Source organism: Lathyrus oleraceus, chromosome 6 (assembly GCF_024323335.1).
Source record: "Lathyrus oleraceus cultivar Zhongwan6 chromosome 6, CAAS_Psat_ZW6_1.0, whole genome shotgun sequence".
Lineage (NCBI taxonomy): Eukaryota > Viridiplantae > Streptophyta > Magnoliopsida > Fabales > Fabaceae > Lathyrus > Lathyrus oleraceus.
The window spans coordinates 3,729,535-3,755,358 of record NC_066584.1 but is presented as its reverse complement, the minus strand read 5'-3'; the positions used below and the strand labels follow the sequence as shown (position 1 = coordinate 3,755,358).

Genomic DNA, 25,824 nt, shown 5'->3' with positions numbered 1-25,824 from the left:
ATAATAATAATCCAATAATACTCCAAATTATTTAATTAAATTAATAAATATAATATTAACTTAAATTAAATAATTATCTTATTTTATCGGGGTGTTACAACTCTCCCCCACTAAAAGAGTTTTCGTCCTCGAAAACATACCTCAAGCGAATAGCTCAGGATAAGACTCCTTCATCTGACTCTCAAGTTCCCAAGTCACATTGCCACCTGCTGGTCCTCCCCAAGCTACCTTTACCAAAGCAATCTCTTTACCCCGCAATTGCTTCAACTCTCGATCCTCGATCCTCATAGGTGATGTTTCAACAGTCAGGTTATCTCTCACCTGTACCTCATCTACTTGACCACATGCGACGGATCAGGAATGTACCTCCTCAACTGAGACACATGAAAAACCTCATGCAAATTCGCAAGTGACGGCGGTAAAGCGATACGATAGGCTACCTCCCCTATCTTCTCCAAAATCTGATAAGGACCAATAAATCGAGGTGTCAACTTCTTCGACTTCAAAGCTCGACCAACCCCAGTTATCGGAGTAACCCGAAGAAACACATGATCTCCCTCTTGGAACTCAAGTGACTTCCTCCTCTTGTCGTGATGACTCTTCTGACGACTCTGAGCAATCCTCATCTTCTCCTGAATCATCTTAATCTTTTCCGTAGTTTGTTGAACAATCTCCGGTCCAACCACAGCACTCTCACCGGACTCATACCAACATAAAGGTGTCCGACATCTCCTACCATACAAAGCTTCAAACGGTGCCATACCAATGCTCGAATGAAAACTATTGTTGTAGGTAAACTCAATCAAAGGTAAGTAACAATCCCAAGCACCTCCCTTTTCCAAAACACAAGCCCTCAAAAGATCTCCAATGACTGAATCGTCCTCTCAGTCTGACCATCAGTCTGCGGATGATATGCAGAACTCAATCTCAGCTTAGTTCCCAAAGCCCTCTGCAAACCTTCCCAGAACTTCGATGTAAATCTAGGATCTCTGTCCGAAACAATACTCGACGGAATACCATGCAAACTTACAATTTTCTCAATATACAACTCAGCTAATCTCTCTAATGGATAATCCATTCTGATCGGAATAAAATGAGCCGATTTTGTCAATCTGTCAACAATCACCCAAATAGCTTCAAAATTCTTAATTGTCCTCGGTAAACTAGAAACAAAATCCATACTGATACTATCCCACTTCCACTCTGGAATAGCCAACGGTTGCATTAGCCCAGACGGCTTCTGATGCTCAATCTTTGACTTCTGACAAGTCAAACAAGAATAAACAAAACTCACAATTTCTCTTTTCATTCCCGGCCACCAAAATAACTTTTTCAAATCATGATACATCTTCGTAGCCCCAGGATGAATACTCAGGCCACTACGATGTCCTTCCTCCAGAATACTCTTCTTAAGCTCGGTAACATCCGGAATACACACCCGATTACCAAATTTCAAAACACCATTCTCATCAACTCTGAATTCACCACCTTGACCTTGATTCACTAGAGTCAACTTATCAACCAAAAGCACATCGGATTTCTGACCCTCTTTGATCTCATCCAGAATACCACTCGTTAACTTCAACATTCCCAATTTAACACTATTGTGAGTACTCTCACACACCAAACTCAAGTCTCTAAACTGTTCAATTAAATCCAATTCTTAACCATTAACATAGACATATGCAATGATTTCCGACTCAATGCATCAGCCACTACGTTTGCTTTACCCGGATGGTAATTCAAACCAAAGTCATAATCCTTCAGAAACTCTAACCATCTTCTCTGTCTCATATTCAGCTCTTTCTGATCAAACAAATACTTTAAACTTTTATGGTCACTGAAAACCTCAAATCTTGACCCGTACAAGTAATGCCTCCATAACTTCAGAACAAATACCACAGCTGCCAACTCTAAATCGTGTGTCGGATAGTTCCTCTCATGAACCTTCAGTTGTCTCGAAGCATAAGCTACAACCTGCTTATTCTGCATCAACACACCACCCAAACCCAACAATGAAGCATCACAGTAAACCTCAAATAGTTCTGACGGACTCGGTAATATCAGAATAGGAGCAGTAGTTAACCTTCTCTTTAACTCTTGGAAACCTTCTTCACATTTTGAGTCCCAAACAAACGCTTGCCCCTTTCTAGTCAACATCGTCAACGGTAACGCCAACTTAGAAAATCCCTCAATGAATTTCCTATAATAACCTGCGAGTCCAAGAAAACTCCTTATCTCAAAAACTGAATTCGGAGCTTCCCACTTAGATACCGCTTCTATCTTAGAAGGATCAACAGCAACACCACCTCTTGAAATCACATGACCAAGAAAACTAACCTCTTCTAACCAAAATTCACACTTAGACAGTTTAGCAAATAACTTCTTTTCTCGTAGAACTTCTAAAACCACTCTCAAATGTTCAGCATGCTCTTCTTCAGATTTCGAATACACCAAAATATCATCAATAAACACCACAACAAACTTGTCTAGGTACGGATGGAAAATCCTATTCATATACTCCATAAATACTCCAGGCGCATTAGTCACACCAAAAGGCATTACAGAATACTCATAATGTCCATACCTTGTTCTGAAAGCAGTCTTCTGAATATCCTCAGTTTTCACACGTATCTGATGATACCCAGATCTCAAATCTATTTTACTGAACACACTCGCACCAACCAACTGATCCATCAAATCATCAATCCTCGGCAAAGGATACCGATTCTTGATCGTCACTTTATTCAGTTGCCTGTAGTCCACACACAACCTCATAGTACCTTCTTTCTTCTTAACCAATAACACTGGTGCACCCCACGGTGACACACTCGGACGAATAAATTTCTTATCCAACAGATCTTCAACTGACTCTTCAATTCAGTTAACTCAACAGCAGACATACGGTACGGAGCCATCGATATCGGCCTAGTACCAGGTACCAAATCAATCGAGAATTCAACTTCACGCTCTGGCGGTAATTCATTCACTTCTTCAGGAAATACATCAGGAAAATCACACACCACGGCTAGATCGCAAATCCCCAGTTTATCTTTAGCTTCCAAAGTCGCTAACAGCATAAACAACTCTGCCCCATCTGCTACTGCCTCATTCACCTGCCTTGCTGATAGAAACAAACTCTTTCCTTCCTTAATCTCAGGAAAGATCACAGTCTTATCAAAACAGTTGATATAAACTCGGTTAAACACCAACCAGTTCATACCCAGGATAACATCAATCTGCACTAGTGGAAGACACACGAGGTCCATCCCAAAGTCTCTACCAAAAATACTCAAAGGGCAATTTAAACAAACTGAAGTAGTAGTCACTGAACCCGATAAAGCAAAGACCTTGCCTCCCGACTGGTTCTTTCTCTTCGGCTTAGGACACTGTGGACTGATATGACCCACCTCTCCATAGTTGAAACAAGTCACAGTCTTCAACCGGCACTCTGCAGCCAAGTGACCACCTTTTCCACACTTGAAACACTTCTTCTCATTACTGGTACACTCATGGATACGATGTCCAGCCTGACCACATCTGAAACACTTAGCAGGGGCATTGGAGTCTCCCCCACTAGGTCTCTTCATACACTCTGTCTCTGGAAACCTTTGCCAGCTGCATACGGCTTCCCACGATCATTCTGATTCTTGCCTTTCCTATCAACCCTCTGCTGATAGCTCTCCGCTCTGGCCTTGGTATCCTGTTCAAAAATCCTGCAACAGTCAACCAAATCAGAAAACACTCTAATCCGTTGATACCCAATAGCCTGCTTGATCTCGGGACGTAACCCGTTCTCAAACTTCACACATTTTGAAAATTCTCCAGTAGCCTCATCATAGGGAGTGTAATACTTCGACAGCTCTGTGAACTTAGCAGCATACTCAGTAACAGACTGATTGCCCTGCTTCAATTCTAAGAACTCTATCTCTTTCTTTCCTCTGACATCCTCTGGAAAGTACTTCCTCAGGAATCTCTCTCTGAACACCGCCCAAGTGATCTCAGCACTCCCAGCAGTTTCCAACTCAGTGCAGGTAGCAACCCACCAATCATCTGCTTCTTCTGACAGCATATGCGTACCGAACCTGACCTTCTGGTTATCGGCATACTCAGTCACTCGGAAGATCCTCTCGATCTCCTTCAACCACTTCTGAGCACCATCTGGATCGTATGCTCCCTTGAACATTGGAGGATTGTTCTTCTGGAACTCACTCAGTTGACGAGCAGCTCCCATTCCCACAACATTCGGATTCCCTCCAAGTACTCCAGCTAGCATACCCAGAGCCTCAGCAATCGCAACATCATCTCTACCTCTTCCAGCCATCTCTATTCTGAAAACCCAACAAGCTAAACAATAAGTACGGATAGGGTTACACAACACCTATCACATACAGGGAAACAGAATAATTACGACTCGACTCGACCGACTATGCTCTGATACCACTAATGTAACACCCTTCTAAAATACCCCAAATATTTAATTTAAAACAACAAACATATATCAATCAGAGTAACTATGCAATTAAGGGTGTCACACAATTATTTCACACCATTCACCATAATAACTGTCATGCTCTTTTATTAATTCAAAACATAAGCATTTGCACAATACGCAGCGGATAGAAATCTCATCAATCATGTAAAACATGTAACATATTACATGTAAAATTATTCAACAAGGTAAAACATCCCGTCCCGATGTTACATCTATCAGAGCACAACCCACTAAGGAGACTACACTAGACTCCAAGCACTAGCTTCTACTCAATCACTGCTCGTTACCTGAAAAATAGTTGTAAGGGTGAGTTCCTCAATCGATATAATAAGCATTATAAAATATCATGCAATGTTAAGTAATTTAACACATTTCATCACCCAAATCAGATTACACATTCAACAACGGCAATATCAACTCAATCATACTCAACATCAACACAACACACAACACAAACACACGTATAATACTGGAATACATCCATTCATATTATACGCCATACATAAATTATGCAATGAGACTCCATGCATGCGGTACCGACTATTCGTGAACATATAGTTCAACCTCACCGATCAAATCCAGATACGGCTACCAAGCCCACTAGTCCCACTCATTTGAGACCTAGTGACTCACTCACTAATTCCTCACCATGGGAATTAGCTACCACCCCAAGGGCCATGCTATGCACGCTAATCACCTAGCATGCAAACATCAACAACAGTCCATAATGACTAACTCACTAATTCCTCACCATGGGAATTAGCTACCACCATAAAGGCCACAATATGCACGCTAAATCACCTAGCAAATGCAAAATCATCAACAACAATCCACAATGGACATATGCTCACACTCTAAGCCATAAACAGTCCATTCACAATTGCATACATAATAGATACACTCACGGCATTATGCATACAATCATACATCATCAACACATTCATCAAAACATCATATCATGTCAAATAATTAATCACAGTATTAGCACACTCTACTAATACCCCTACTGCTCAAAACAACGGGAATTAATCCCTATTACATCATACGCCAATATAGGCCAACCACCAATTACGTACACATTATTCAAATATTAATTTTTCACCTTTCCAACAGTGTTAACCGGTTAACGCCCTGGGTTAACCGGTTAACGCAACGCAAAACACGCTTTCTGGCAAAACTCAACAGTGTTAACCGGTTAACGCCCTGGGTTAACCGGTTAACGCAAGACAAACAGCAATATTTCACAATTCATAACAGTGTTAACCGGTTAACACCCTGGGTTAACCGGTTAACGCAAGACAGAAAGCTGTTCCTGCGCTAACACGAAGCAGAATGCAGAATTCTCCGCATTTTCCGCCGTTGGAGGACTTCCGGACCTCCGATTCCGATTCCGTAAGAAGCTATACGTTCGGAAAATCACTACCCATCCAATTACAGATTCAATTACAGCTCTAACATAGTTTATTCATCACAATTCTTCAGCACTCATCATCCCAATTAAGGTCAATTCAACGGTTTATCACTACCCATTACATGTTAACCCATAATACCCATTAAACGACGATAAACCCCCCTTACCTGAGTTAATCCGGCGAATCTTTAAGCTTCAAGCTTTTCTCTTCTCCAACCTTCTTCCTCTTGCTCTGTCTCTTTGCCCTTTTCCTCTTTTCAGCCGCTTCTCTGCTTTTCACGTGAAACCCTTTCTTTATCAAATGGGACTCTTTTTCTTATTTCCAACTTATATATATTTTCCAATAATTATTATTCCAATAATAATAATAATCCAATAATACTCCAAATTATTTAATTAAATTAATAAATATAATATTAACTTAAATTAAATAATTATCTTATTTTTATCGGGGTGTTACAACTCTCCCCCACTAAAAGAGTTTTCGTCCTCGAAAACATACCTCAAGCGAATAGCTCAGGATAAGACTCCTTCATCTGACTCTCAAGTTCCCAAGTCACATTGCCACCTGCTGGTCCTCCCCAAGCTACCTTTACCAAAGCAATCTCTTTACCCCGCAATTGCTTCAACTCTCGATCCTCGATCCTCATAGGTGATGTTTCAACAGTCAGGTTATCTCTCACCTGTACCTCATCTACTTTGACCACATGCGACGGATCAGGAATGTACCTCCTCAACTGAGACACATGAAAAACCTCATGCAAATTCGCAAGTGACGGCGGTAAAGCGATACGATAGGCTACCTCCCCTATCTTCTCCAAAATCTGATAAGGACCAATAAATCGAGGTGTCAACTTCTTCGACTTCAAAGCTCGACCAACCCCAGTTATCGGAGTAACCCGAAGAAACACATGATCTCCCTCTTGGAACTCAAGTGACTTCCTCCTCTTGTCGTGATGACTCTTCTGACGACTCTGAGCAATCCTCATCTTCTCCTGAATCATCTTAATCTTTTCCGTAGTTTGTTGAACAATCTCCGGTCCAACCACAGCACTCTCACCGGACTCATACCAACATAAAGGTGTCCGACATCTCCTACCATACAAAGCTTCAAACGGTGCCATACCAATGCTCGAATGAAAACTATTGTTGTAGGTAAACTCAATCAAAGGTAAGTAACAATCCCAAGCACCTCCCTTTTCCAAAACACAAGCCCTCAAAAGATCTTCCAATGACTGAATCGTCCTCTCAGTCTGACCATCAGTCTGCGGATGATATGCAGAACTCAATCTCAGCTTAGTTCCCAAAGCCCTCTGCAAACCTTCCCAGAACTTCGATGTAAATCTAGGATCTCTGTCCGAAACAATACTCGACGGAATACCATGCAAACTTACAATTTTCTCAATATACAACTCAGCTAATCTCTCTAATGGATAATCCATTCTGATCGGAATAAAATGAGCCGATTTTGTCAATCTGTCAACAATCACCCAAATAGCTTCAAAATTCTTAATTGTCCTCGGTAAACCAGAAACAAAATCCATACTGATACTATCCCACTTCCACTCTGGAATAGCCAACGGTTGCATTAGCCCAGACGGCTTCTGATGCTCAATCTTTGACTTCTGACAAGTCAAACAAGAATAAACAAAACTCACAATTTCTCTTTTCATTCCCGGCCACCAAAATAACTTTTTCAAATCATGATACATCTTCGTAGCCCCAGGATGAATACTCAGGCCACTACGATGTCCTTCCTCCAGAATACTCTTCTTAAGCTCGGTAACATCCGGAATACACACCCGATTACCAAATTTTAAAACACCATTCTCATCAACTCTGAATTCACCACCTTGACCTTGATTCACTAGAGTCAACTTATCAACCAAAAGCACATCGGATTTCTGACCCTCTTTGATCTCATCCAGAATACCACTCGTTAACTTCAACATTCCCAATTTAACACTATTGTGAGTACTCTCACACACCAAACTCAAGTCTCTAAACTGTTCAATTAAATCCAATTCTTTAACCATTAACATAGACATATGCAATGATTTCCGACTCAATGCATCAGCCACTACGTTTGCTTTACCCGGATGGTAATTCAAACCAAAGTCATAATCCTTCAGAAACTCTAACCATCTTCTCTGTCTCATATTCAGCTCTTTCTGATCAAACAAATACTTTAAACTTTTATGGTCACTGAAAACCTCAAATCTTGACCCGTACAAGTAATGCCTCCATAACTTCAGAACAAACACCACAGCTGCCAACTCTAAATCGTGTGTCGGATAGTTCCTCTCATGAACCTTCAGTTGTCTCGAAGCATAAGCTACAACCTGCTTATTCTGCATCAACACACCACCCAAACCCAACAATGAAGCATCACAGTAAACCTCAAATAGTTCTGACGGACTCGGTAATATCAGAATAGGAGCAGTAGTTAACCTTCTCTTTAACTCTTGGAAACCTTCTTCACATTTTGAGTCCCAAACAAACGCTTGCCCCTTTCTAGTCAACATCGTCAACGGTAACGCCAACTTAGAAAATCCCTCAATGAATTTCCTATAATAACCTGCGAGTCCAAGAAAACTCCTTATCTCAAAAACTGAATTCGGAGCTTCCCACTTAGATACCGCTTCTATCTTAGAAGGATCAACAGCAACACCACCTCTTGAAATCACATGACCAAGAAAACTAACCTCTTCTAACCAAAATTCACACTTAGACAGTTTAGCAAATAACTTCTTTTCTCGTAGAACTTCTAAAACCACTCTCAAATGTTCAGCATGCTCTTCTTCAGATTTCGAATACACCAAAATATCATCAATAAACACCACAACAAACTTGTCTAGGTACGGATGGAAAATCCTATTCATATACTCCATAAATACTCCAGGCGCATTAGTCACACCAAAAGGCATTACAGAATACTCATAATGTCCATACCTTGTTCTGAAAGCAGTCTTCTGAATATCCTCAGTTTTCACACGTATCTGATGATACCCAGATCTCAAATCTATTTTACTGAACACACTCGCACCAACCAACTGATCCATCAAATCACCAATCCTCGGCAAAGGATACCGATTCTTGATCGTCACTTTATTCAGTTGCCTGTAGTCCACACACAACCTCATAGTACCTTCTTTCTTCTTAACCAATAACACTGGTGCACCCCACGGTGACACACTCGGACGAATAAATTTCTTATCCAACAGATCTTCCAACTGACTCTTCAATTCAGTTAACTCAACAGCAGACATACGGTACGGAGCCATCGATATCGGCCTAGTACCAGGTACCAAATCAATCGAGAATTCAACTTCACGCTCTGGCGGTAATTCATTCACTTCTTCAGGAAACACATCAGGAAAATCACACACCACGGCTAGATCGCAAATCCCCAGTTTATCTTTAGCTTCCAAAGTCGCTAACAGCATAAACAACTCTGCCCCATCTGCTACTGCCTCATTCACCTGCCTTGCTGATAGAAACAAACTCTTTCCTTCCTCAATCTCAGGAAAGATCACAGTCTTATCAAAACAGTTGATATAAACTCGGTTAAACACCAACCAGTTCATACCCAGGATAACATCAATCTACACTAGTGGTAGACACACGAGGTCCATCCCAAAGTCTCTACCAAAAATACTCAAGGGGCAATTTAAACAAACTGAAGTAGTAGTCACTGAACCCGATAAAGCAAAGACCTTGCCTCCCGACTGGTTCTTTCTCTTCGGCTTAGGACACTGTGGACTGATATGACCCACCTCTCCACAGTTGAAACAAGTCACAGTCTTCAACCGGCACTCTGCAGCCAAGTGACCACCTTTTCCACACTTGAAACACTTCTTCTCATTACTGGTACACTCATGGATACGATGTCCAGCCTGACCACATCTGAAACACTTAGCAGGGGCATTGGAGTCTCCCCCACTAGGTCTCTTCATACCACTCTGTCTCTGGAAACCTTTGCCAGCTGCATACGGCTTCCCACGATCATTCTGATTCTTGCCTTTCCTATCAACCCTCTGCTGATAGCTCTCCGCTCTGGCCTTGGTATCCTGTTCAAAAATCCTGCAACAGTCAACCAAATCAGAAAACACTCTAATCCGTTGATACCCAATAGCCTGCTTGATCTCGGGACGTAACCCGTTCTCAAACTTCACACATTTTGAAAATTCTCCAGTAGCCTCATCATAGGGAGTGTAATACTTCGACAGCTCTGTGAACTTAGCAGCATACTCAGTAACAGACCGATTGCCCTGCTTCAATTCTAAGAACTCTATCTCTTTCTTTCCTCTGACATCCTCTAGAAAGTACTTCCTCAGGAATCTCTCTCTGAACACCGCCCAAGTGATCTCAGCACTCCCAGCAGTTTCCAACTCAGTGCGGGTAGCAACCCACCAATCATCTGCTTCTTCTGACAGCATATGCGTACCGAACCTGACCTTCTGGTTATCGGCACACTCAGTCACTCGGAAGATCCTCTCGATCTCCTTCAACCACTTCTGAGCACCATCTGGATCGTATGCTCCCTTGAACATTGGAGGATTGTTCTTCTGGAACTCACTCAGTTGACGAGCAGCTCCCATTCCCACAACATTCGGATTCCCTCCAAGTACTCCAGCTAGCATACCCAGAGCCTCAGCAATCGCAGCATCATCTCTACCTCTTCCAGCCATCTCTATTCTGAAAACCCAACAAGCTAAACAATAAGTACGGATAGGGTTACACAACACCTATCACATACAGGGAAACAGAATAATTACGACTCGACTCGACCGACTATGCTCTGATACCACTAATGTAACACCCTTCTAAAATACCCCAAATATTTAATTTAAAACAACAAACATATATCAATCAGAGTAACTATGCAATTAAGGGTGTCACACAATTATTTCACACCATTCACCATAATAACTGTCATGCTCTTTTATTAATTCAAAACATAAGCATTTGCACAATACGCGGCGGATAGAAATCTCATCAATCATGTAAAACATGTAACACATTACATGTAAAATTATTCAACAAGGTAAAACATCCCGTCCCGATGTTACATCTATCAGAGCACGACCCACTAAGGAGACTACACTAGACTCCAAGCACTAGCTTCTACTCAATCACTGCTCGTTACCTGAAAAATAGTTGTAAGGGTGAGTTCCTCAATCGATATAATAAGCATTATAAAATATCATGCAATGTTAAGTAATTTAACACATTTCATCACCCAAATCAGATTACACATTCAACAACGGCAATATCAACTCAATCATACTCAACATCAACACAACACACAACACACAACACACGTATAATACTGGAATACATCCATTCATATTATACGCCATACATAAATTATGCAATGAGACTCCATGCATGCGGTACCGACTATTCGTGAACATATAGTTCAACCTCACCGATCAAATCCAGATACGGCTACCAAGCCCACTAGTCCCACTCATTTGAGACCTAGTGACTCACTCACTAATTCCTCACCATGGGAATTAGCTACCACCCCAAGGGCCATGCTATGCACGCTAATCACCTAGCATGCAAACATCAACAACAGTCCATAATGACTAACTCACTAATTCCTCACCATGGGAATTAGCTACCACCATAAAGGCCACAATATGCACGCTAAATCACCTAGCAAATGCAAAATCATCAACAACAATCCACAATGGACATATGCTCACACTCTAAGCCATAAACAGTCCATTCACAATTGCATACATAATAGATACACTCACGGCATTATGCATACAATCATACATCATCAACACATTCATCAAAACATCATATCATGTCAAATAATTAATCACAGTATTAGCACACTCTACTAATACCCCTACTGCTCAAAACAACGGGAATTAATCCCTATTACATCATACGCCAATATAGGCCAACCACCAATTACGTACACATTATTCAAATATTAATTTTTCACCTTTCCAACAGTGTTAACCGGTTAACGCCCTGGGTTAACCGGTTAACGCAACGCAAAACACGCTTTCTGGCAAAACTCAACAGTGTTAACCGGTTAACGCCCTGGGTTAACCGGTTAACGCAAGACAAACAGCAATATTTCACAATTCATAACAGTGTTAACTGGTTAACACCCTGGGTTAACCGGTTAACGCAAGACAGAAAGCTGTTCCTGCGCTAACACGAAGCAGAATGCAGAATTCTCCGCATTTTCCGCCGTTGGAGGACTTCCGGACCTCCGATTCCGATTCCGTAAGAAGCTATACGTTCGGAAAATCACTACCCATCCAATTACAGATTCAATTACAGCTCTAACATAGTTTATTCATCACAATTCTTCAGCACTCATCATCCCAATTAAGGTCAATTCAACGGTTTATCACTACCCATTACATGTTAACCCATAATACCCATTAAACGACGATAAACCCCCCTTACCTGAGTTAATCCGGCGAATCTTTAAGCTTCAAGCTTTTCTCTTCTCCAACCTTCTTCCTCTTGCTCTGTCTCTTTGCCCTTTTCCTCTTTTCAGCCGCTTCTCTGCTTTTCACGTGAAACCCTTTCTTTATCAAATGAGACTCTTTTTCTTATTTCCAACTTATATATATTTTCCAATAATTATTATTCCAATAATAATAATAATCCAATAATACTCCAAATTATTTAATTAAATTAATAAATATAATATTAACTTAAATTAAATAATTATCTTATTTTTATCGGGGTGTTACAATTGATCCCTAAGGAAGATAAAAGGATTTGCAACGAGTATGATGGGTGTGTTATTCCTTTTATGAATGCACCTTCTCGACCATGTGTCTCTGCTTGCCTTTCAACAATTTTGAAATATAAGTTTTAAATCATTTAATGATTTCCCTTCACATTTGGACTTATGATTCAGGTTTTTAGCCAAGTTTTCTAGTATTGGTGTGAATATTGAGACGAAGGCCATCTTTGTCGCTTTTCTTCAGGGCCTGCCATTGACATTGGAATTTTCGACAATTCTCGAAAGGTGTCGAGTATGTCGGGTATTTCAGATCATATCTTCTTAGCTCGTCTAGGACATCTCACTCTAAAGGATCATTATGTGTCTACTTCGAGATAAGATTGCTTCTACATTACCAATATGATAAGGAGGCTCTTAAGAAGGAGTTGTCGACCCTTGCGTATTACATTCTATGAGCTTCTACCGTCTTAGTAACTGGTGAGGCCAATTGATAGGATGTTCTTTCAACCTATCAACATCGTAAGGAAAAATAGGTGTTACAAGACAATGTCTGCAAACTGACACTTCAATGTGATACGTACTTGCAGGAAGTACAAAAGGCTTTCATTTCACTTACCAAGGTTGGTGACGCTTTGAGTGCTTTTAATCTACTCGATTCGTCGGTTGACTAAGTAATATTTATGTCTAGATAAATTGCAAAGAAAGATAAGGCTCTAGCTTCTGCTACGGTTTTGTTATCTACTATAAAGGCATCTCTCTCGGTCATTCAGGAGGATCTCAAAAGCTTGCGTCTTGAGAAGGCCTTTTTGGTCCAAAATCTATATGAAGCATCCAACACTGATCTCATTGTTGTCTCTGAGTCTTTTGAAAATATTTTATTACAAGTAGAGCATTTTTACTATCCTTTGTTTATTTCGAGGGAACAAGTACGATCGGACTAGATAATTAAAGATGGGAAAGTTATTTCGCTCAGAGATTAGTTGAACTTCTCCTCTTTTTGTCTTTCATTTTTTTTTGTAAATGTAACACCCTACATTGGGAAACATGAATATATGAACTTGAAATTGAGACATTGTTGTTACATGATTAAAGTTTATATGTTTAATCCTGAGTTAATTACTTCAGGCTTTGCTTTAACTTACGAGATTTTTGCTCTAAGTTGTTGGACGTCTTTGGGGTCATTCCCGACCAAGGGTCGGTACCCCTTCCCTTACCTTGGTAAAAACCTAGTATGAGGTCGATGTGTGGCTGGCCCACCACGACCTCTGAAATTCCTAACTACCAAGAGGAGGTGGGCCGATTATTTCTAATTTAGTGGATTTACCATTTTCTTTGTGTGTGTGTGTGTGATTTGTATCATGAGATTTTGATTGCTTTAGTCATACACTTGTGGCATTTATGACAACACTCATGAGTCTTTGTTTTTGGGCCTCAATCTCTTCGATCATACTTCTAACTTGTCATTACCTTTCACGACCACAAATAAAAGAGATATTTCATATGGATGTTTTGTCCATTAAAATGGAAATGATGTAGTACGTTGTGGCAAGGTAATTAATTATAAAAAGAATTAATAACATAATGAGCTTGTAAACATAGCCTAGTGGGCATGCCACTGCTTATTTTCCCCGCCTATGTGATTTGTTGAGTAAGTCGGTCTTGCTTGCTCAGCTAGTATGACTTGTTCTACCGGCGGGAGGTTTGATGTTCATGCTTCTTAGTTGGATGGTAAGAGAAGGAATGTTGATCTCAATGGCACTTTACTCTCCTTACTTTTGATCTTGTTGCAGTTCCTAGTAAATCTTATTGGCTCCCATGATGTCAGCATTGACTGTAACTGGTTCACTATAGAGATTATGGAATTTATTCTTAAGGGGGATCGGGGAAGCTACAACGTCTAGGTCCACTCCGAAGGTTCTGTAGAGTATGTGATTGTATATGCTTTTTTAAGGGACTATGAGGATATGCAAATCAACAGTTCTCACATATTTCCCTTTCCCTTACAAAAATCCTCAACTCAATGTACCCCCAAGTGTTGGACAAGTGACTCCAAGCATAAGAGGGGATGAATTGCACTATTCAAAATTCGTGATTAATATCGATTATTTGCTACTTAAGAAGTAAATTGGGTTACTATTTTTTTAAGATTGGAATAAAAAAATAATGGAAAGAAAAAGCGGTAAAGTAAATAAGAGGAAATAAAATATAAGAGTTAGAGAGATGGCACCAGAGAATCATCTATATTCGGTCGAATGTTGTCATACTCATGTCCCAAAAAGATCTTCTTGAGATTTGAATATAAAATTGAGGTTTTATAGGTTATACCCACGAGCCCTTGATTCAAGTTAGTCTAGAGATTTTACACTGGCTGATCCTCAACTAAAAGAAAGTTTTTCCACGGGTTGAGCTAACAAACTGGTTAGAGATTTTATAGGTTGATCTCAATAACCAAACAAAACTTTTCCATGCTAAGTTCTAGAACCAAACATAGATTTTAAGACTGGTTAATCTCAAGAACCAAGTTATATTCTTCAAGAACATCACACTTTTGAAAGTATCAACAATGGAACGATGTCATTACAACTCTTTCCTCACAAGTGGTTTTCACTCAAAAAGAACTAAGTCAACTTGGTGAAAAGAAAACATTCAGAGAAAGAACGAGAAGAGAGGTAAATTGCAAATAATTAGAAAAATCATGAATTATGGTGTGTAATTAAAGGAGAAAGTGCCTCCTTTATATAGAAGAAGTATTGGCTAAAAAAGGAAACAAATCATGGGTCAATTAATTCACTTAATTGATTAGGTCATAATTTTAATCGATTAGGTGCTACAAATAATCAAATATTTATTTCTATTCTGAAAAGTTTGGATAGAGAGTCGTTATTAATCATTAAGATGTTATCATAATCAATTATATAATCAAATTTTCTCTTTTTAATTTATTAGACTTTGGATTTAATCAATTAGGTAGTTAAAAAAATTCTTCTAATGAAGCTGACAGTCTCCTAATAAATTGGCTAGGGCTTAAAAACATTTTTAGGTATTTTGATAAGTAGAAAGAGGTTTCAAAAGATCTTTTAAGTATGTGTGTGTGTGTGTGTGTGCGTGCGCACTTGCATGCATACATGCGGAGGGCGGCCGTATGTGTGAGTGTGCGCATGTGTGTGTGTATGCGCGTTCGTGTGTGTATAACGCCCCGATTTTATTTAAATTATTTTTTCGTAATTTAATTATGTGATGATTGTGGTTATGTTGTGTTGATTGGTGTTTTGATGTGTTGTGTTACCCTTGGTGTGAGGTAGTTGCCTTAGAAATATAGAAATTAAGATATTGGGGCATGTGTGAGGAAAAGTGTAGAGTAAAACTAATTAATTAGTTAATATTAGTTGAATATTAATTTAATTAGTTAATTGAGTGGATTATTATTATTATTATTATTATTTAATATTTGAAAATTAGTGATACTAGTAATAAGTTAATAAAATAATAAGAGGTGATTATTATTTAGATTAAATAATTAGAGGTATTATTATTTGTTATTATTCTATTTAGTGGGATTAGTAATAATAATAAGAGTTGTAATAAAAATAGAAAATGAGATAGTTAGATAGAAACAAAGAACACGTAATAATTGGGAGAAAAGAGAAGAAAAGAAACTGAGAAAGGGAGAAGAATGGGTTAGGGCTCAGGAGGAGAATTCACCATTGTTGAAGGTCAAATAATCAATTGCTAGAAACTCTAAGGTAATAATGGGGTTCTGATTATCTAAGGGTTAACATGATGATGGTGGGTAGATTATACCATGTAGATTTTGTGTTTTTCTTCTCTATAGTCATGATCATTGTGATAATTGGTAATTGTTAAATTGTATGTGTGTGGTATGATGATGTTGTGACTAATGTTGAAATGATAAATTGTTGTTGTTAGAATCATAATTGGATTGTATGATGTCAATGTTGTATGATTGATGTTGTTTCGGGTCAGAGTCGGAACTGAGTTATGAATGTTTTTCGGTGTAAATAAGTTGGAGTTTTAAACTTTGGAAAAGTGTTTTTTCGTGTTAAAATATGGTATAACTGATTTGTAAGAAAAACGGGGTTTGGGGATGAATTTTAAGTGATTTTAATTTTGAAAAAATATAGTAGAAAAGTGCTTCTGCAACAGTGTAGTCGGTTACTAGAATTGGAGTAACCAATTACACTACTTAAAAACCTCGTTTATGGGCAAAAATTGAGGGGTGTAACCGGTTTTTGGTTTTTGGGTAACCGATTACCCTAAGACACAGAAGCTACACAGGGGCTGGAAAAAAGGGTGTAACCGATTACCGATTTTTGGATAGCCGGTTACCGTGTGTGTATGTTGGTTGTGTTGGTTGCACTACAGGTGCAGTGTAACCGGTTACTGGTTTTAGGACAATCGGTTACACTAGAAGCATTTTCATAAAAACTTTAAAAATTTATAACGTTTGTTTCGAGTGTCCGATTCGAGTGTCGTTTAAAACTTTGGAAAGATGAGAGTGTGTACTTTCATTTAAAATTGGTTTCAGTACCTGGAAATGAATATTTCTCTGTGTGACGGTGTTGAAATGCATTGTAATGTTTATGTGGTGGTGTGACATAGCCTTAAATGCATTGTTGTTGCTTGTTACGTTGTATGTTGATGTTGTTGAGTTGTATAACATGTGTTTGATGCATGATGGCCAGTATTAGCGGTATACATTGACTATGGTGGTGGGTCATTGTGCATAATATTGTTGTTGCATGTATAATATTTTGCATGCATTCATGTTGTTGGATAAAGGGTATGTTGGTGGTGAGCCTCAAATCCCATTGTGTTGATTGGGCCGATAGCTGATTTCGGAGGTGATGGAATCAATGAGTCGTTATCAAAGTAATGAATTGTTGGCTTTGATTCTAGGAGATAAGGATCGAAGTGGTGAACCTGAGTGTTCACGTATTGGTACCACATACATTGAATCGAGTTGTTGAGTCTCATTGCATTGTACATTGGCTGCATTTGTTATTGTGTGGATGATTGATTATGATGTTATCATTTTGGATGGTTGTTATGTTGCTATTATGTGTGGATAGTTGTTGTATGGATTATATGGAATTGTGTTGTAGAATGGATGATGTGCATGTGATAATCTGATGCTTACTTATTATCATGCTTTCTTTTATATAATTATGATATTTCACCCCTTCTGTTTGAATGTTGCCTCCATGTGGGTAACGTGTAGATAATCCGCAGTAGGAGCTCAAATGTGAGTGGAAGATGAAGTCTTCCATTTTATTTTAGTGTTGGCATCTGCTCTGATGTGTAACACCGGGGAAATTGGAACGATGTGTCTTTCGTTATGTTTTAACATTTCTTATAATGACATGTTATGTTGATGTTGGATATGTTGAGTTAACTGTTTGTTATTGTTGTTCCGCTACTATTTAATAAAAGTTAACATTCAGACATGTAGTTATTACTACTATTTTTATAAATGTCAAGTGTTATATGTCTTTTCGATTGAGCAAGTTGATTGTACGTTGTAGTGTAGCATCCTAAATTGCATGTTGAATTGTTTTACTCTGATAAATGATTTAAATTTACGGGGAGAAAATTTAAGGTGTTACATAATGGTATCAGAGCAGGTCGGTCTGTTCGGCTAAGTTATTGAGTCAATGTGGTGGTAGTTGAATACTGTCGATGTTGTCTCTTTAACCATTGTTGATGTTGTTGGTGTGAAATAGAAAATGGCTAGAAGAAACAATGTTGCTATTGTTGTTGCTTTGTAGGTTGTTGCTCAGGCTATGTAGAATCAGCTTAATGCTGGTGGAAATGACGAGTTTTGACATTTGAGGAAGTTCTAGAGGAACAATCCGCCTACTTTCAATGGTAGGTACGATCCTGATAGAGCACAGACTTGGCTCAGGGAAACTGGGAGGATTTTCAGAGTGATGGATTGCTCTGAAGCACAAAAGGTGCGGTCAAGTGCGCATATGTTAACTGAGGAAGTTGATGACTGATGGATTAACACTCATCAGGTGTTAGACGCTACAGCTTAAATTGTATCTTGGGTTGTGTTCCGCATGGAATTTTTGAGAAAGTACTTTCCTGAGGATGTTCGTGGGAAGAAGGAGATTGATTTTCTGGAGATGAAGCAAGGTAACTTGTCGATTACTGAGTATGCTTCCAGATTTGTGGAACTTGTTAAGTTCCACCCTCATTATAGTGAGGTAACTGTTGAGTTATTGAAGTGTATAAAATTAAAGAATGGTTTGCATCCTAAAATTAAGCAGGTGATTGGATACCAACAAACTAGGAGGTTTCCAGAATTGGTGAACAACTGTAGAAATTATGAGGATGATAGTAAGGCTCAGTCGGCTTACTACAAGGGGTTGAGTGAGAGAAGAGGGAAGCAAAATCTGAATTATGGGAAGCCATATAGTGCTCCAGCTAATAGAGGTAAATAGAGAGTTACTGATGGTAAGAGGCTAAGTGAGGGAGGTGCTCATACTCCTCTTAAGTGTTATAGGTGTGGTGAGTTGGGTCATCGTGTCAGTGAATGCAAGAGTGATGTGAATAAGTGTTACAAGTGTGGGAAGTCAAGATATGTAGTTGCTGATTGCAAAGAGAATATGGTGACTTGCTGCAATTATGGTGAACCATGACATATCAACACCATTGCTCGAAGCCTAAGCAAGCTTTAATTGGAGGAAAGGTGTTTGCTCTGACGGGGAATCAAACTTCTGATGATGACAGGTTGATCAAAGGTATATGTTATACTAATAATACGCCTTTGATTGCTATTATCAATATTGGTGCTACTCATTCTTTTATTGTTACTGACTGTGTGAAAAGGCTAGATCTTGTTGTGTCTTCTATGAATGGAGAAATAGTTATCGAAACTCCTACTAAGGATTCGGTGACTACTACTTCAGTTTGTTTGAATAATCCTCTGTTAATATTTGATAAGGATTTTGGCATTGATCTTATTTACTTACCATCAGATAATCTTGATGTTATCTTGGGGATGAACTAGTTGGAGTTCAATCATGTTCATATCAATTGTTATAACAAGTCGGTGCGGTTTCTTACTCCTGGTGAGGAGGAAGAAGCTGGTTTCTTATCTGCTAGAGGGTTGAATGAGATTTTGGAAGAGGAAGCTCGGGTATTATGCGTTGTTTGCGGTGTTATTTTCTAAGAGTCAAGCGGTGATTGATGAATCGCAGGTAGTGCAGGATTTTCCAGAGGTATTTTCATATGACATTTCAGATGTACCGCCAGAGAGAGGGGTGGAGTTTTTTATTGATCTTGTCCCCGGTACCATACCCGTTTCTATGGCACCATACAAGATTTCTGCATCAAAGTTAGCAGAGTTGAAGAAACAATTAGAAGATTTGCTAGAGAAGGGATTTGTGAAACCAAGTGTGTCTCCTTGGGGAGCTCTAGTATTGTTGGTAAAGAAGAAAGACGGTAGCATGAGGTTGTGTGTGGATTACCGGCAGTTAAATAAAGTGACGATTAAGAACAAGTATCTACTTCCCTGAATAGATGACTTGATGGATCAGTTGGTGGGTGCACGTGTGTTTAGAAAAATTGATTTGAGGTCAGGTTACCACCAGATCAGAGTGAAGGATAAAGATGTACAAAAGACAGTGTTTAGAACTCGATATGGACACTAGGAGTATTTGGTGATGTTGTTTGGTGTTTCTAATGAACCTGGAGTATTTATGGAGTACATAAATCATATCTTTCATACTTACTGTCATACTCCAATTTTGTCCGGGCATTTTAAATTCATTTGATACAAGTTCATTTGTCCAGTTTTGCATTTTTAGCCATATACATTTTTATCATCAAATAAAGTCACCATCATTATGCATATATGCATATATAGTAAAAAAAAGTCAATATTTTACATGTTGAAAAAATTGACTAAAATTGCAATTTTTTTTCATTATGCATTTTGAAAAATAAATTCATGATCATTTGATTTATCATAAAAATATCTATTTAAATTTTATTAATCATTTTCATGCATCATAAAAAAATCAATGTTTCTAGAATACACAAAATATCTCTCATTTATTATATTATTATTCCATAAATATATTAAATCATTATTTCATACATATATTACATCATTATTTATTATTTAATTAAATAAGTTTTTAGAAGACATTCACTCTCTTTGCATAATTCATAAACTATCATTTTTAGAGCCTATAAATAAAATCATTCTCATTCACAAATCTCACCATCAATCATTCACAAAATCTAAGTCAAAACTCTCTTCATTTTTCTCTTCATTTTCTTCCAAATCATTTATTTCTTTTTATTAAATAGGTAGGATATTATGCTCGTTCTTTATTTAATTCTATTGCATTTTTACTCTTGTTTTATTTATTTAGTACCTTAATAATCACCATTTTGTATGGAGACTCAATTGATTTTAAATTAAGAGTTGAAAAGTGTTATTAAACCTCCATAAGCAGAAGTGATTTGTTGTTGTTTAAATGGATCTTATGTTAGTTCTTTATTTAATTATATTGCATTTTTACTCCTGCTTTATTTATTTAGTATCTTAATCATCACCATTTTGTATGGAAACTAAATTGATTTCAAAATCAACAGTTGAAAAGTGTTCTTAAACCTCCACAAACAAAAATGATGTGTTGTTGTTTAAATGGATCTTATGTTTGTTCTTTATTTAATTCTATTATATTGTTACTTTTCCTTTATTCATTTAGTACCTTAATAATCATCATTTTGTATGGAAACTCAATTGATTTCAAAATTAAGAGTTTAAAGTGTTCTTGAACCTCCATGTACAAAAAAGGTCAATCCTTCCGCCCAGAGAAGATGGTACCAAAGAAGGTCGATCCTTTAGGCCGGGTTTTGTGATTTTTATTTGTTTCCTAGTACACGACATGTGTGTGAAACACTGTCGGTGCTTGTTTGTTTTTCTTACCGCTTTCCAGCAGGAGCAGAATTAAAACAAGTGGGGGAGAAATGTTGTTCTCTGAGATGTTTTGGAGTGGAGAGTTGGTTAAGTGTGTCGCTGATTGCAAGATGGAATTTTTTTGGAAGAAGTTGTGTTGTTTCTCGAGCCCAAAGAGAGTACAAATTCTAGATTCATGTCTATCGGTCAAGTTGAGATATCTTTGAGGGAGAAGGATCAGGTACTTGTGATGTTCGCTTCTCTCATAGTGGATAACGATGTGGGGACTAGTGATATGTCGGTAATGTTTAAACATCCTGATGTTTCCCTGAAGATATTTGTGACTTGCCTCTAGAATGTGAAATTGGGTTAGCCATAGTTTTAGTACCTAGTACTAGACCAATGTCGATGGCTCCATGTGTGGTGTCCGAGTTAGAGTTTGATGAGTTGAATAGTCAGTTAGAAGACCTTCTTATAGAAGAAATTCATCATACCAATTGAATTTCCTTGGGGAGCTCCAGTGTTGTTAGTGAAAAAGAAAGACAACGGTATGAGAATTGTGTGTTGACTATCTCCAGTTAAGCAAGGTTACTATCAAGAATAACTATCTTCTTCCCAAAATCGACGATCTTATGGATCAATTAGTGGGAGCTTGTGTATCGAGTAAGATCGAATTGAGGTCGACTATCATCAAATTCGAGTGAATGATGGAAATATCCTGAAGATTACATTCAGGATACAATACAATCACTATGAGTACTAAATAATGTCATTTGGTGTGTCTAATGCCCCTAGTGTATTTATAGAGTATATGAGTAGGATATTTCATCCCTATTTGGATCAGTTCATAGTGGTGTTTATTGATGACATTCTTGTGTATTCTAAATCAGATGAAGACTATGTTGGATATCTTCATATTGTACTACAAGTGTAAAAAGATAAAAAGTTGTATGCCAAATTATCAAAATGTGAGTTATGGTTGCGAGAAGTGAGTTTTCTCGGTCATGTGATATCCAATGGCGGTATAGCAATGGATCCTTCTAAAGTAGACGCAGTGCTACAGTCGAGGCTCCGAAATCAGTTACAGAGATCATAACTTTCTTAGAGTTGGTTAGTTATTATAGAAGATTCATCCAAGGTTTTTCCAACTTAGCCCTACCTTTGACTTAATTGACTATAAAAGTCCAAAACTTTGTATGGGTCATGTTGTGTGAGGAGAATTTCCGAGAATTGAAGAAGAAATTGACAACAACACCAATGTTGATATTGTCGGATCCGAAGGAACATTTCATAGTATACTGTGATGCATCTAAGATGGGATTAAGTGGTGTAATTTTATGCCAATGTTATGGAGGCATTACTTGTATGGTTCTAAATTTGAGATATTCAGCGACCACAAGAGTTTGAAGTATTTATTTGATCAGAAAGAGCTAAATATGATATAGAGAAGATGGTTAGAGTTTTTGAAAGATTACGACTTTGGCTTGAACTACCATTATGGTAAAGCCAACATTGTAGAATATGCTTTGATTCGAAAGTCCTAGCACATTGTGACTTTGATGGTTAGAGAGTTAGACTCGATTTAACAATTCAGAGATTTGAGTTTGGTGTGCGAGGTGACTGTTGATAGTGTGAAGTTGGGCATGTTGAAGCTTACTAGTGATTTCCTTGATGAGATTAGAGAGAGTCATAAGTTGGATGTAGCCTTGGTTGATCGTCTGTTATCAGCTAATGAAGATTAAGATTTTAGAGTTGATGAGAATGAGATCCTTAAGTTTCAGGATAGAGTTTGTATACCTGATGTGCCGGAACTTGAAGACTATTTTTGAGGAGATCCATCGGAGCGGTTTGAGTATTCATCCTGGAGCTACCAAGATGTACCAGGGTCTTACGAAAATATTTTGGGTCGGGAATGATAAGAGACGTTGCTCAGTTTGTTTATTCATGTTTGACTCGTCAGAAATCAAAGATTGAGCACCAGAAGTCATCTGAACTAATAGAGCAATTGGATATTCCCGAATGGAAGTGGGATAGTATATTGATGGATTTTGTGACTGAATTACTGAATACTCTGAGGGGTTTTGATTTGATTTGGGTGATCATGGATAAGCTGACTAAATCAACGCACTTCATTCCGATTAAGATCAGTTTTCCACTACAAAAGCTAGATGAGATATATATTGTAGTGTTTGTGAAGCTTCATGGTATACCCTTCAATATTGTGTCAGATAGAGATCTGAGGTTCACCTCCATATTTTGGAAGAGCTTACATGGAGATTTGGGTACTAAGTTGAAGTTGAGTTCTGCTTACCATCCACTGACTGATGGTCAAACTGAGAGGACTAGTCATACTTTGGAAGATCTTTTAAGGGTTTCTGTCTTAGAGTAAGGAGGTGTTTGGGACGGTTTTCTACCAATGATTGAGTTTACTTATAATACCAATTACCATTCGAGTATTGGAATGGAACCATTCGAAACATTATATCGGGGAGGTGTCTGTAAAAATAAAGTTGGTTCTACAATATATCTCTAAGATTTTAACGATAACAAAGGATGAAACAAAAATGGTACTCTAATGAGATTTTTTTCTTAGTGTGCAGGAATCTGATCAAACATCAGATAGAAAATTACACCAGATACAAAATATTCAACTATCAGATGCTACTCAGAAAGAACATGTCCAGAAGGTTCTGATTCTGATCAACGCAGATACCAGCGCAACATAAAGAAGTCAGAAACTCTGATAAAAGAATACTGAATCCAGACTCTAAATCTGAAGAAGTCTAGAGCATTGAGAAACTCTGATGTGGTCAGACATAATCAACCTCTGAAGACAAACTCTGATTTATCAAGACTCTGATGCAGACTCACCAGTTCAGAACGCGTAATCGAAAAGAAATCTTAATTTGGAAAGAAATTATTTCGAGAAGGAAATAATGAGGCGTGCAAAACTGTTTTAGAAAGAAACAAGGAAAGTAATGACATTAAACATTCTTCAATGACCAAGATCCTGTCATCACTCCAACGGTCCTTCACAACGACTATATAAAGGACAAAATACTTCACAAGAAAACACACCTGAGACACATAAGAATACAAAAACTCTTAAATCATTCCTTCTTATCTTTCACGAGTTGCTGCTCTTACGTGAAAAGCTATTGTTCTTACAATTTTGTAATTCTTGCTTGTTTGTTAGAAGCACATTACATTACAATTTATACTTTTGCTTAAAATACTTCCTCAAGTGACTCTGTGTAGTCTGAATACTTGAGAGGGATGAGAGATTATTCTCTTAGACGATTGGTTGTGTAATCTTTCAAGATTAGTGGATTAAGTCCTTTTTGCAGGCGAAATCACCTTGGTCGGGTGGACTGGAGTAGCTTTGAATTTCAAGCGAACCAGTATAAAATTTTGTGTCATTTCCCTTTTTATTCTGTGTGTGTATGATTTCTGAAAAAGTTTTTATTTTCAAAAAAATTAAACCCCCTTTCTTATTTTTCTCAAACTTAAATTGGTATCAGAGCTTCGCCTCTGTTATTGATTTTTAAATCAAACACTTAACAGTGTAGAGAGATCCAATGTGAGAAAAACACTATGACCAACACCAATGAAAGAGATAGTTATAATGCTAAACCTCCAATCTTTGATGGAGAAAAATTTGATTATTGGAAAGATAGAATTGAAAGTTTCTTTCTGGGCTACGATGTTGATCTATGGGATATAGTCACAATCGGTTACAAACCACCTGTGACTGACGCTGGCGTTGCTATTCCCAGAAGCAAAATGACAGGTGATCAAAAGCGTAAATTCAAAAACCATCACAAAGCCAGAACGATACTACTCAATGCCATTTCCTACAATGAATATGAAAAGATCACCAACAGGGAAACAACTAAAGAAATACTTGACTCCCTGAGGATGACTCACGAAGGAAATTCTCAAGTCAAAGAGATAAAGGCTCTGGCTCTAATCCAAAAATATGAAACCTTCAAAATGAAGGACGATGAAGCTGTAGAGGTAATATTCTATAGATTTCAAACTTTAATTGCAGGACTCAAAGTGTTGGACAAAGGCTACACAACTGCAGATCATGTCAAAAAGATTGTCAGAAGTCTGCCAAAGGAATGGAGAACTATGGTCACAACCTTAAAGTTATCTAAAGATCTGAATAATATCATCCTTGAGGAACTCACTAGCTCACTTAGAAGCCAAGAGATTGAATTGGAGGAAGATGAGCCTCAAAAAAAGATCAA

At 38.1% G+C, this 25,824-nt stretch overlaps 2 protein-coding genes across 2 annotated transcripts; both read left to right on the top strand.

The window, feature by feature from the left end:
* Window positions 1-18,716: 18,716 nt before the first annotated feature.
* On the top strand, window positions 18,717-19,100 carry LOC127091682 (uncharacterized). The gene has a single exon (XM_051030365.1). It carries the CDS (start codon window positions 18,717-18,719, stop codon window positions 19,098-19,100), a length of 384 nt encoding a protein of 127 aa, XP_050886322.1.
* A 194-nt stretch (window positions 19,101-19,294) lies between these two features.
* LOC127091680 (uncharacterized) lies at window positions 19,295-20,177 on the top strand. The gene is made up of 3 exons (XM_051030363.1): window positions 19,295-19,567; window positions 19,670-19,798; window positions 19,860-20,177. Exons 1-3 carry the CDS (start codon window positions 19,295-19,297, stop codon window positions 20,175-20,177), a joined length of 720 nt encoding a protein of 239 aa, XP_050886320.1.
* The last annotated feature ends 5,647 nt before the right edge of the window (window positions 20,178-25,824 follow it).

Bases quoted from the DNA above. Each gene is read 5' to 3' on its own strand.
- LOC127091682 (XM_051030365.1), top strand. From the start codon at position 18,717: ATGGAATTTTTGAGAAAGTACTTTCCTGAGGATGTTCGTGGGAAGAAG.
- LOC127091680 (XM_051030363.1), top strand. From the start codon at position 19,295: ATGACATATCAACACCATTGCTCGAAGCCTAAGCAAGCTTTAATTGGA. The intron at 19,568-19,669 runs GTTTGTTTGAAT...GGGATGAACTAG, and splicing joins ATTCGGTGACTACTACTTCA to TTGGAGTTCAATCATGTTCA. The intron at 19,799-19,859 runs GTATTATGCGTT...GATGAATCGCAG, and splicing joins TTTTGGAAGAGGAAGCTCGG to GTAGTGCAGGATTTTCCAGA.